Here is a 14,346-nt window from a genome sequence, read left to right on the forward strand (position 1 = left end):
GTGATGGCAGGGCGAGAAGAGAGATTACAAAATTATGTATTAATAGTTTAATCGTAAATTCATGAACTAAAACTGTTAGTAGCACCCTGTAGAGTTTTATTTTGTACATGATGTTTGTATACTTATTTTTATTACCGCACACTTTTCCAAAACCATTTTATCACGGTAGTACAGTGATTACAAAAAATCAGATTTCGTACATGGTTCAACATAATCGGGAGGTACAATGAATGATGTGGGAGATTATTATTTAAACTAATCGAAGTAGTCTAAATCTAGCCAAAAAGCACGACACGAGAATAAACCTCCTCCTTCTGAACGGATTGTATTCTAGCCGTTCATAAGATAAAATTTACAGAAATAATTTATATATATACAAAAGCACTAAAACAGAGTCAATTTTCTTTTATAAAGTATTGAAATATTATGTTTATTAAATTTTTTTGGAAGATGATAGGGAATGGATCTTTAATTCTTGAACCTTTACTTACTAATAAAAACTAAATATAGTATATCTAAAATCAAAAATGGCCATCTTTTGGGTGGCATACTTTCATTTATTCATTGGATTATTTTAATTATAATTAGAAAAAAAATAAAACCGTGGTAATGAATACTGTAGTTAGAGGTAAAACTGTGAAATTTTAGATTTCCATGTAAGTAAATACACTGTTTATCATTTTTATTATTTACATGAGCCAAGTATTCTACAACCAACTTTCCTTTATCAAGTCTGCCGCCTTTTCACCAATCATGATGGCGGCCGCATTGGTATTGCCGCTGACAACTGAAGGCATGATGGAAGCGTCCGCCACTCGCAGCTGTCTCACACCTCTCACCTGCAGTTGGGGGTTGACTACCGCAGTGGGGTCTCCTTCAGGTCCCATCTTGCACGTGGACGTCTGATGCCAGGCAGTCGATGTAAGATGTCTCAGTGCACACTTCCTAAACTCTTTTGACGATAAAGGATGAACTGTACAAGCAGGTGGAGCTATCTCATGGAACTGTGTGTCTAGTTTCCTCATTGCTTTTGTTCTGGAAAATTTTGAGATGAACTCAGTTGTGCGCAAAAATGTTTCAAAATCATCATCCTTTGTAAGGAATCCTGTTATGATTCTTGGTTTGTCAGTGGGATCTGTAGATGACAGCAGTATCTTACCAGTGCTGGCCGGTCTAAGCAATGTTGGCAATAATAGCGCAATATGTCTGTTAGCATTTATTTCATGATACTGCTTCCTTATTTCTTCTCTGAGACCAAAACGATCAAAAAATAAATCAAGTGATTCGACATCATTAACGTCATAATTACCATGGTGTATCTGCATGTCTGGCAAATAATTTTTGTTATCAAGTGTATTTATAAAAGTTGAGTACCCTAACATACCTACTCCTGATAATTTGCTGCTATTAGTTTTCAGGAAATCATACATATAATCCGTAATCGATTTGACTTCTCTCGTATAGTTAAAAGAGAAAACAAGTCCTACCATTATCATGTGGTCCTCTAGTTTCTCACCTACAGGCAAATCTTGGATCACCTCAATGCCTAACTCTTCTAAGTGTTTCCTCGGTCCTATTCCTGATAACATTAGAAGCTGTGGAGAGTTTATAGCTCCGGCAGAAATAATGACTTCCTTTCTTGCTCTGATTCGGATCTCTTTACCTAGATTATCCATAAATTCCACCCCATGTGCTGTCATAGACTTTTGATCTACCATTATCTTTGTTACTAGAGAGTGTTTAGAAATTTTCAGATTTGATCTGTTCTTAATTGGACTTAAAAAGGCTTTAGCAGTGCTACAACGTTTACCATCAATAATTGTACCTTGCACTTTTGCAAATCCAGTTTGTGATTCTCCATTGACATCCATATTAGTATTATATCCAAGTTCTTTCATTCCTTCCACAAATGCATTGATTAAACCTTCTAATCCATATTCATTCCAAGAATCTACTGTTAAAAATCCATTTTCTCCATGGTATGTTTGATATTTCAAAGTTTTAAGGACTTCTTTTGCTTTAATGTTTTCCGATTTCTTGAAATATTTTAGAACATTTTCGTATTCCCAACCTTCATTTCCTGCAGTTGCCCATGAATCAAAATCTCTTCGGTTTCCCCTAACATAAATGTTGGCATTGATTGTACTTGTACCTCCGAGCACTTTTCCTCTTGGCATACTACAACTACTGTTGACCATCCCGAGACAGTTATCCTCATACCTGTCTGTTTGGTATTGCCAATCCAACTCTGACTTACAATTTGCCATGAAAGCACCGGGTATCTCAGTAGTCTTTGTGGGATTACCTCCAGCTTCAAGAAGGAGTATGTTCCATTCTGAGATCTCAGATAAGCGGTTCGCGATGACAGCCCCTGCTGAGCCGGAACCAACAATGATGAAATCAAACTCTTCTCCCTCCCGAGGACTGTAGTGGGGAGGATAATCTGATGGATTTGCTAAATCACACTCTGCCTTCTTGACAGATGTGTAAATGTCTTTAATTAAAGAACTTCCAAAATCATTATCATCTTGAGAATCAGAGCAGGTATTTTCTTTGTGAAGCCAATGAGAGTGCTTTTCACGTGTCTCACCACATTGTTCCCTAAAAAATAAATACATGTTTAAACTATATTTAGTGCATATATTGTGTACATAACTGGTATGGAATTCAGTTTATTACGCAGATAAATAAATTGTTTTGAAGTTGATGTGAACGATTTTGGAAGCTGCAATAAATTTACTGTCTACATAAAGAGTAACAACTATAAGAGATGACAATAAAAAAAACCGGGAGGCTAAAAAGTAAAAAGTGAAAAAATAAATCAAAATTAAAACACGAATCTGTAGTTTGCTTTATTAAATATATTTTTTATTTTGAAGTCTATATGATCTACTGCAGTATTTTATTTTTAAAAACAACTCCAATCATGAAAGCTACATTTTTACACAAGTTTAATCTTTTGTTTTCAAGAATTAATCACTAAATCAGGTAATATCAGTCTTTCTTAGACTTAGAGACAACTTGTTCTGTTCTTAATTAGAATTGAGAAATATTTAAGAATAATATTTACCATCAATTATTGTATCAGACACTTTTGCAAATCCAGTTTGGAATTCTCCATTTACATCTACATTAGTATTAGATCCAAATTTCATTCATTCTGCAAATACATTTAATCAATGTTTATTAAAAGCTGCATTAGGTGCTGATGAGGATGCTGAAAGTAAATGACTTTTGAAAGGTAATTTCCCTTATAATGGATACACTCATTTCAGGAAAAAATGTGCACATGAACTCACCGCCTAAATTTAAATCATGCAAACCTTAGAGGATAACACTAAACATATAATATTTATAATAAAATTAATGTCTTTATTTTCTTGTAATCATTGACAAAGTCAAAGTAGCTACTGTAGTTTGCACAGACACATGTCAAGTAAAAATATTGTCTATGATAACTAATTAAGTCAATATACTAACAAACTGTTAAAAATTATTATACCATAACTGAAAAATAAAATAGTAAAAACTTACGATTATTACATAAATTATTACGAATTGTAGAGGGTCCAGGAACTTAAATAATTCTTATGCCAACAAGGCATACCATACCATTACACTTTTAAATAAACATTTTTTATTGCAGTTAAATAAAATATATGTTACAATAGGCATATAACTTATACACGTATAAATGACGCCATGTGGTGTAATAAAATGACAAAGTATGGTCGTAAGTCTATAAAGGTTTCAAAGTTAAAGGTTGTATTTAAACAAGTAACATTGAACAAGAAACAAGATATAACTAAAATGCAAAAAAATAAATTGCAACACAATGATACAACAAAAATAACAAATAAAACATTAAATAACATAAATAAATTAACTTATATAATCTAAATAATTAAGGTACCGATGTCTCAGGCTAGAAAATTACCTACAGAATAAAAGAAAACTTTTATTATAACTTCCAAAATTTTGAAAGGTACACTCCAATGCGTTTTCTGGCAATATTTTGGAAAATTTAAATTCCATAAAAACTACTCCACATTTTTTCTAATCTTACTGAGAGTAAGTTCACGTGATGATTTGAATAGTAATAAACTGTTTGTTTTCCAAGCAAGTTTATTAAAAACATTTTTCAGAATCTGTACACAACGGAATATACGAAATATTATATATTTGACAGTCATAAGAGTCATAATATGCCTTAAAAAGTTTTAAACACTACTCCCTACCCGACACATTATTAAGTGTTCTTAATTCCTTACTATGCCATTTAAATATAGTTGCTGCACTATAAAAGTATTGCCTCATAAAGATATATTTTATTTCATGTAGGAAAGAAAAAAAACATAGTTACAGTTGCCAATATGTCAAAAGTAAAGCAGTTTCGTAGTTTTCTAAGAAAAACATTACTCGAGAATATACTTTACGTAATTTTTCCATATGGGTATCTCAACACTGCTTTGTAGAAGGTAGTCTATTAAGCTGTCACATACTACATATTAACAGGTTAACATGTTAATAGATAAATATTAAAATGAATGTAAAAGCAAGATTATTAAAACTAATAAAACTAGTTACAATGAATGAAAAGGTCAATTTAAAAGCAAAAAGTGGTAAAACTGGTCATAAAACGTATATTAGGATATTTATTTACAAAAAATCTGAGTTGGTTATATATCTTATAAGATTATTAAATGGTTAGTTGCAGTGGTATGTAATGTATGTGGCCCAGTATTGTCTTTAGATCCAGTATTGTAATTATGATAATTATGATTGAAGATTAATATGGTAGGAATTTTAAACGCATATTTAATAATGGTTTGTAATGGATATGACCGATCAATTCCAAAGTAGCGTCACTAAGAAAATTTATCAAATATCTGGTAAATTGGACTGTACCTCCAACAATTCAATTTACCACCTAACCTATAGGTTTTGTCCAAAGGACTACATTGGGCAAACCTCAAATTATTTGCGGGTAAGAGTGATCGGTCACTGTTTTTCAATTAATCACAAGGACGAAAAATCCAGTAGCTTTAATTCATCATAAAAAGCTTTGATGATTGCTATAAACAACTCAAAGCTATAAACAATATGAAACATTTGTAAAAATAGCTCTCGAAATGATTTGAATCTAAGGAATAATGAATTGGCACACCAACTTATATTAAAATAAAAACAACCACATGGAATTAAAATTCGCTAAGTTTATTGTTTTTTTTTTTATTGTTTTCCACTTGAATCCTTAGATTCTGATCTGCAAATGTACCTAAATTCAAAATTACATTTGATGTTATAATGTTATGTTATTTTTTAAATCAACAACTTATCAAAACTTGCTTGAATGTCAAAATTTATTGTTATTTACATTAATGCATATTTTATCAGATGTTTCTTCTTTTGTTTGCTTATTAAAATTTTAATTCGTTTATTCCTTTTTCAAAATTTCTTTAAAATTATAATACTTTAAATTAATAACAACTATATTACAACCCTTCGTTAAAAATATGTACATAATTTTCTATAGTTGTAGTATTAAATTTATTACACTTAAAAAGTGTTTAACTATAGCTCAAGAAGTTCACTTCCGTTTAGTGCGTCTGAATCTGGAGTTCACCTCCGTCTAAAAAGATTTAAAACAGTCGGCGTCAAATTACATACGTTGCATTAAGTGGAAGGTGAAAAGGAGCTGAACTCAACAGTCGTATTGAATCAACCCTTCCCACCATAGCTACTTTATCTGTGGAAAACTCGGACTGTACTCCACCGTGCTTTGGGGTCGAAGTGTACACTGTAGCAACATTATAGTGCACTCAATTATTGTGCACTTGATGCATTGTTTCAGAACATACGTTCGTCTAAGTTACACTAGAATTTGTAGTCCACCTGCCCCTGTTACCAAAACCATCTAAAACCCACTTTTAGCTTTTTCATTCCGACTTTTAGTTAGATCTATTCAGACGAACACGATCTCCACATTCTAGGAGACAGGTCTGTGACAATAAATGTATGGGTACTTTTGTAAATTGTTGATCTGAGGTATGAAGTCTTTATTTGAGCAATACCATCTTTGTCAGACAATTTAAAAGAGTAAATCTAAATTTTTTTCTCACTCATCAATAAGCCTTTCAGAATAGAAAAGCTTAAGATTTTGGTTGTTGTGAATTTACAGTACAGATTAAAATAAGATATTAATATAAGCTCAATCATCAACATTACTACTCAGCTTCTTCACTGTCTGACTTTAAAACTCTAGTTATTGCGTTATAAGTTACACGGGCAAGTATGGAACTTCTCCCCCCCCCTTACAGCGCTTTTTGTAGCTGGTGATGCGGGCGATTCTAACTTTTTGAAAACAATAATTTCCCATCTACTAAGATATTTAAAAACATTTTGTATAGAATTTCCTACCTAGTGCTATATAATATTCTAGATGTGCTTAACAGGGCTTCCAAATCCCACCTAATAATCTAAAAAAAAACTATACCAAAGGTTTTAGATCTTGTTCTCACTTTGGACGTATATAATTTATAAAAAATTTAATTTTCCTCTTTGTTTTTGTTTCAGATTTCACAATTTTTATTTATTTATTCTCAATGGCTCCCTAAGGCTTGATAATTTACAATACAGTTTATTTAGAAGTACACATATAAATTTGGGAATTTGTGCTAATATCTCTAAATCTTTAGTCCTAAACAATTATTAATAATACTTTCTTTATCTCTTTCCGATTACGTTACTTGAATATAAAACTCAAAACTCACACAAGGTCACCTTCTCATTGTATTCTACGTGCACAATTGAATGCACTACGATGTCTATTTACATATTATATAATAATTCCAAAGAACAACGAAGCAACCGAGTTCTGTACATATTACATATGTTGTAAAAAGGGCTAATTCAATGCAAATGTTAAGTTTAGCTCAAGTTCACCTTTTTCCTATTGCAGCATCTGAAATATGACACTGCCACAGACTGAAAAAACATTTGCATCTTTATTACACTTAAATAAAATTAAATTTATTTCTTAATTTTGCATTTCATTATTATGAGCACAATAGAACTCATAAGAAAAGATATTTAAAGTATGACAGAAAAACTTCATAATATATAATACTATTATGATTATAGACATAACTTATATTAAAGGGATTGAAATCACAGGCACTATAGTGTATAGGGACGATTTGATTAAAATATTGTTAAACAAGTAAACACAATAAAAATGTAAATTCAATTATGCGTGAGTAATTTTTTAAACGTGAATGAGTAATAAACGAAAAACTGTTGTGATGTAGATATGATTAAATTTACAGTCAGAATAATATATACAAGAACTCCGAAACCGACACTGGCAAGATCAAAGTCTCGGGGTAAAGAACAGTGTGGAGCAGCCAACCAGTGATCCGAGTCTCAAATATTACAATTGAGAACCAAATAGAGAAGTGAAATAAAAAGAACTGAGATTAGTGTATGTAAAATACATTAGTTGTTGAGAATGATTTAGTTATTTGAATATAGGCATTTCCTGCGTTTTTAGAGTATCTAGTACTGCGTGTGTGACAATTACATCTAAAATGTAGAAAAATGTACAAATTTAGTTTCATAGATATGTACTAATAGGTTAAAAAAATTATTGAATAGGTATAACATAAATGTCATACATAAGACTGTTAATAAAGAAATGTTTCGATTTTCTTAAACCTGCTTCGTGCAATGTTTTGTGCTATAACAATGGTTGAAGGATAAGCCAATTTGATACCCTTGTCGTCTAGTATTCACAATATAAATATATTTTCTAATTTTAACATAAAAAACAATCATGCTCCAAGTATTTCATTCAGAAATAAAAAATACACCTAAATATTTGTAACAATTTCATTTATCTATTGCCTCAATTACAACAATAATTAACGTAATTATTATTAACTATGGATTAATCAGTCTTAAAGTGCATGTTCACTTTTAGATTTTTGATGAATTGGCGGAATTGCTCCTTTAGATATAATAAGAGGAAGATATGATATCTGATAAAAACAATTATAAAATATTAAAAGATCTTTTTGAGCATTTACTTAGCGTCATTCTACCATCTGATGATATCTTAGAAAAATTAATGTATCATCCGCGAAGGGAAAAGATTTTTAGTTTATAGTTAGTCTACTACTATAGTTACTATATACGTCCACAAGTGCAGCCTTGGGTTACTCTGTAGCCGACCATTAACGGTTGAAGAGGTAAACTAAGACAATAAGGTTCCATGAACTTCAGTCGCATTTTATTTACTCAAAAGAATGTTTCTATCTACGGAATAAAAATCCTTTTTTAAATTTAAAAAACAAACATTATGCCGTTCATTACTGTTAATAGAATCTTTTAGGTAAACCAGCCCGACCTCTTTTATTGTTTAGATGTCTTACGTCAAAACAATGCAGAGAGTTCGTTGCCGACTTCATTTTATGTCCACAAACAGACGTGGAGTACAGATTCTATGATTTAAGTCTGTGACAGTGTCATATTTCAGATACTGCACAAAGCAGAGCTAAACTCTACATTTACTGACAAAGTCTATAATTCGGTTACTTGTACTGGTTTAACGATTGGGATTTCTAGTTTTCCAACAAGATTTTTGTACGTTAACATATAAAATTTACTGTTGAAAAAATCCAAGTCAATTCTGAATTGAGGAATTTCGAACACATTAGATTCTGAAAATTGCATGGCAATCGATTTTTAAACTGTATTTACACAATAAATTTTAATAAATTGTTTTTAATTAAATATGTACTTACACCGCACAGTAGCAGATGGTGCAGCATAATAATAGTAATACAGCTAAACTTGCACAAAACATATTTCAAAATGTGTTTATTAATCAGACTCACTAACACAGTTCTGACCAAAACAAAACTAGTCCAGATATAAAGAGGTTAAAGGAGAAAAGTTGAGATAAGATAAGTTTGAAGTGTGAACTGAGATGCCAACATAATCAATATCATTAGTGAAAGTTTCTTCATTTTAAATTAATGGGTAAATAATTCGCTAACGTTAACACTGTAACTTGCGACGTAGGGGGGGACTGTAATTTTAATTTTTCTTGCAACCTGAGTGGTACGCGTGGTACGAGTCACGTGGTATAACATTTTCCTACCTTGTAAAAACTGATTAAAAATTGCATTGTTGAAATTAGTAATTTTAACTATTCGCAGTAGAGTCATTATACCGTATTAATTCTGTAACATGAAACCATCAGTTCACTGGCCAGATATTTTGTAAAGAATTGCTTTCACACAGCAAGATACATTAAATATATTCAATATATTACTGCACATTGACTTATTATTAAAGAACAGTAAAAAAATATAATTTGTATACAAAAAAAAAACTCAAATAGATCATTGAGCTTCTAAAGACTCGTTATCTCAGACCATTCATTTATAGTGAAAAAGAAACATCATATCCTAATTAAATAAATTTTTAAGATATATTATAAATATAAATCACTCTTGATAAGTTAGAAGTGATTCAAACTGCATATTATGTTAAGCAATTAGTTGTGGTGAAACGATGTGATACATTTAAGTCAGTCACAAAAGTTGGACTATAAAATAGCTCCGTCTGATTTACCCTGCACAAGTCTGCTATAATGTACATGAATAGGTGTTATCATCGTCTCGTCAGGTGCATATGAGTATGAAGTGGTCAAATGCAATGTGTACATCAAAATAAAACTCTGATATGTAACGTATAAAAATTAGTTTCTTCGTAATGTCTTAAAGTGGTATACAAATTGGGATACAATTCACATGATAAACGTTGCATTTAAATAACCATGAGTAATATCGTTGATTGTATTTTAAGGACTACTTACGAAGCAAAAAGTATAAGGGGGTTCAATTAATGATGACATGGTATGCATACGCATACGTGATAAAACAATATATAATGTTCTCTCATGAGCGAACACACTATAATTTGACTTTATTCTATAAATCTACATGAAAAAGACACCTTACGAGATTCTCTATAAAATAAACATACTATAGTAAAAGTACAAAAAGAATTTAGGTGTTTGATTCTGTACATAATAAATTATGTATACAAAGGACTGAACTTGATATTAAAATATTCATAAAACTGAAGTTTTTCGTAATAAACATCTGTAATTACTTCAACCTTAGTTAAACAGTGTTTGACTTGACAACGGAATTACTGGTTTTTAATTACTTTCATAAAGTTTCTTTGTAGTAAACTCTTACACAGGTGCAAGATGAAACTGCTCTTTATTGTTTAAAGCATTTTAGTTTATGCAAATGTTTAAGTTATTTTTGAATATTTTCTTCGGTGAGGAATAAGTAAGTTTTATTTTCGAGCGTATCTTATAAATTAATGTACATTATACAAAACCAATTAATCCCATATAATGGTATCAATGAACAGAAAGCCATATTATAATGTTATTGTTAACCAAAGATATGATAATAAAATTACTATCTGAGTAAGCAAATTTTTACATTTCAACCTCATATTTAATGAAAGTCTAATTATACAATTTCATACTATCCCAATTTTTCCATATAAGTAACCCAATATTTTGCAAATCCTAAACTATTTTTGTTTAAATAAAATGAAATGGTGACTTTTTAATTAAATACTCGTATCTGTGAGTGACAATGTCTTTTGTTGGTTTTGACTGTTAAAATGCTTTAGATATAATGTAAATATTGCTCACTATTAAAAGTAATAAAACATAATGTAGTAAAAATAAAAAAAAACTAGAATTTTAGTATATGAGAAAAAGGTATCATAAAATAAAACATCAATAATTAATGATAATAACCATTCTAAGAAAATTTATTAAAAAATGATACAGAAGAAAATACTTACATCATCCAGAATCGTATAAACATTCTAATCATATTTCTAAAGCGTATGGAAAGTAATACAGTGCAAAAATAAATGCAAGCATCCACATTAAAAACCCAACTAAACAAATAAAAGGAACGTATTATAAAGCAACCGATAATGCTAATGTTTTTCGTGATTATTTTGCAACAGTTGCCAGAAATACTAGCACTATAAATTAACAGGCGCAATAATCATGCTTGGAAAACCAAACTTCTATATTTTACATGGCTTTGTACTCTTTAAACACAACGGGTTTTTTTATGGCAGCAAGTCTCCAGATTTAGTTTTTGCATCTAAATAGTTGTCTGAATTACTATTATACTTTTTGAACCATGATAGTGTAGCTCTAAATATCGCCGTTTCTGAAGATTTTCGTCTCAGTTGAAAATAGGTAAACTTATTTTAATGTTTTAAACCAGAGATTTTTTAAAACCAAGAAACATAAAATTCATGTATTTTTTATTGGCTTGGAGTAAACTGGAATAATAGAATAATACACTATGAAAACAAAAGTTTGGTTTTTGGGAATGATAATTAATGCAAATACGAATATTATTCTCATCGAACTTTTGTCTGAAGGCTTAGAGACACGTTATTTAGTACGCAATATTTTCCCTAGATATAACAAAGACGTTTCACCTAGTAGACTTACTTCATAAGTTAAAAAATTATAGAATAGAGGAATTTAGAATCTAGATCGGCTGCTAGATCACTCTAATCGTACTCAGCAAGTTCGAATGTTGTCTTGTTTGCGTCATCCGCATTCGGAACATGGAGCACCGTAGGGTTTAATCCTTGGATCAATCTTATTTTTGCTTTAGGTGAGTAATGTCGAAGAAGTTACGCGAACCGGTTATCTTAGACAATATGCCAATGACATAAGTTTCACAATCAAATATAAATCTTAAAATCTAGTTTAGTTAACAGCCTACGTATATGGAATTGAATTGATATATTTAGTATTTTTAATAAACCAATTTGCTGATAGATGAATCCAAATCTACGTATATAGTATTTAACAACAGGAGAACTGTAATAAATGCTCGATACCCGTATTTGTTATTTGTAACAAATTATTCATCGAATCAAATATCACTAAATTACTCGTAATTAACAACTGCGTGTTATTTTTTGTACATGAAGGCACACATTTAAAGCTTTGCAAATAGTATCCTTAGTCATATAATTATTAAGAAACATATAACGCCTCATTGAAAATAACCTACTATGGACTAATGTATCTATACATTCGTTATGAAATAGGTTTTTGGAGTAGTTGAGCGTATTATACTTTAAAAGAATATATATATATATATATATATATATATATATATATATATATATATATTATATATACTAAACGAGAAACTGTACGCGTCATCAATAACCTAACTTCCCAAGAGTCGTTTAAGGACCTAAAATTACTGGAGCTGCCAGCAACGAAACGAGCATGCTCTGCCGTTTCATGCGTTTGCAATTACTTGACAGAGATACAACGTCTAATACAATGAGCCGGAGTGTACTAAATAGGTGTCCATGACCGTCTCCCGCCTGAGATGGTTGTCAGATGTATATATCGTCTTCCAGAACTACTCAAATCAATTGAATAGAACTTAAAATCCAAGTAGAATATTTAATATATAAAGGATTTTAACTACATGGATCTGGAAGTAACAAATCTTAAGGAGGCAAAATTTTAAAATGAACGGAGCGAAAGTGAATGTTGCAGTATATTAATTCTAATAGTAAATATTTATAAATTCTGCATTTTACACCTTAATTTTAATTTACAACACGTCATTCGTATTTACATAGTTTTATATTTCAAGAAGTTGGTAGCTGAGACATTTCGGTGCACTAAAGTAACGAAGGCATATTACAAAGCATCCAAAGTTAAAAAATTACAACTAAAATTGAAATTTATTATAATAATTATTATCTCAGTAAACAGGAAATCGATGTTGGAACGACAAAGCTGTAGTGAACCACAGGGCAACATAGTGAACGGAGATGGGTTATAGGACACTGAGAAGAGCCAGTATAGCCGGACAGCGCAGTAAAGAGTGATTTTACTTTTAGAACCCAGAACTTTAAAAGAGCAGATCAGACAAAGTGTCATCCCTTGTGTCAATAATTAGCTATATATTTTTTAATGTATAGTATTCAAAGCAGTCTATTTTGATTAAATATACGTTGTATTGTATCTTCTCTTTATTTTGAGTGCGTATGTTATTTTTTGGTTGATATAATATTTCTTTAAAAAACAAACTATAATAGTACACGTTGAAAAAAATTGTCCAAATGTTCTTCTTTGAAATGAAACAGGTCCTGATAGTCTTATTTTTACTTACTATTCAAGGTAGGTTTAAAGTTTACATTGATAGTTTAAATCGATATAGTTTGGTAAATTTTTTTAAAACTTAAAGGAGAAAATACAAAGAATTAATAATAAAGATTACTATTATACAATAACATCCCTCATGGAAATCTTAGAAAAGATAAAATAAAATCAAAACATGATAAATATTCGTGTGAGGAAATATTAATTATTGATGATCTGGATTTAATTAAAATTATTATATGAGTGGTATTTTGCACTCCAATATACTGTATATATGTATATTTCAAATACACTTATAGGCGGAGACTATTTTACTATTTACTATTACTTAATAATTTGTAACTAATTATTTTGGGTGTACTTATAAATGTTTTATATTATAGCAACAAATTATTGCAAAATGTACTGTATCATATTCGGGAAAACCTACTTGCTAAATAGTCTCTTCTAATTGATATGAAAATCGCTTGGGTTCGACTGGCAAAGGAAGCTTGTTAAGGAAATTAGTCCCGCCCGCCCGTGCCGCCTCATGGCCTTCTTGTACGACCTTGACCAGTTATGGTAGGAATTCAACTCTATAACTGCTGACTTGAACATTTATTTTTCTCTATTCTTCCATTAACCTCTGTTTTATAACACAGATTGTTTATCTTCAGACAATTTAATTATAATTGTAGCGTGTTATTCACACATGACATTTCAGTAAACGTCCTATCATTTTTGCAGTTCATATCGTTCGTTATCTTGTAATAGATAAACTGTCTACTTTGCACTACTTTTCATATCAGTGTAATTACTGTGTTAAATTACAAGATATGACTTTTGGTCTTACAAAAAGTATTTACAAATGTTTTCATTTTTCAGTTTTGTTTCATGTTGAGTTCTTTGGGTCTTCAATTTTGGAATTCAATATGTATTGTATTGAAATAATAATAAATTATATAATAATCAAAAGTGTCATGAAAGATGTAATAAAATATCTTTCATGATGATACAGTACAAAGTACAGTAAAAAATGTAAAGTACATGAGGTACAAGAAAATTCGTATTGACTTTATATGGCACTAAGAAGAAACTGTGCAGTC

General features: G+C 30.4%; 1 protein-coding gene across 1 annotated transcript; it reads right to left on the bottom strand.

Annotated features, from left to right (window-relative positions):
* Positions 1–32: 32 nt before the first annotated feature.
* Positions 33–8,929, bottom strand: LOC124364543 (glucose dehydrogenase [FAD, quinone]-like). The gene is made up of 2 exons (XM_046820103.1): positions 8,805–8,929; positions 33–2,601 (listed from the first exon to the last, which is right to left on the bottom strand). The coding sequence occupies exons 1-2, from the start codon at positions 8,864–8,866 to the stop codon at positions 708–710; spliced, it is 1,956 nt and encodes a 651-aa protein (XP_046676059.1). The 5' UTR covers positions 8,867–8,929; the 3' UTR covers positions 33–707.
* Positions 8,930–14,346: the final 5,417 nt, after the last annotated feature.

Source organism: Homalodisca vitripennis, chromosome 6 (genome assembly GCF_021130785.1).
Source record: "Homalodisca vitripennis isolate AUS2020 chromosome 6, UT_GWSS_2.1, whole genome shotgun sequence".
NCBI classification, from domain to species: domain Eukaryota; kingdom Metazoa; phylum Arthropoda; class Insecta; order Hemiptera; family Cicadellidae; genus Homalodisca; species Homalodisca vitripennis.

Coding starts and splice junctions, on each gene's coding strand:
- LOC124364543 (XM_046820103.1), bottom strand. CDS start 8,866: ATGTTTTGTGCAAGTTTAGCTGTATTACTATTATTATGCTGCACCATC. Junction 2,602..8,804: donor ACCATCTGCTACTGTGCGGT/GTAAGTACATAT, acceptor TTTATTTTTTAG/GGAACAATGTGGTGAGACAC.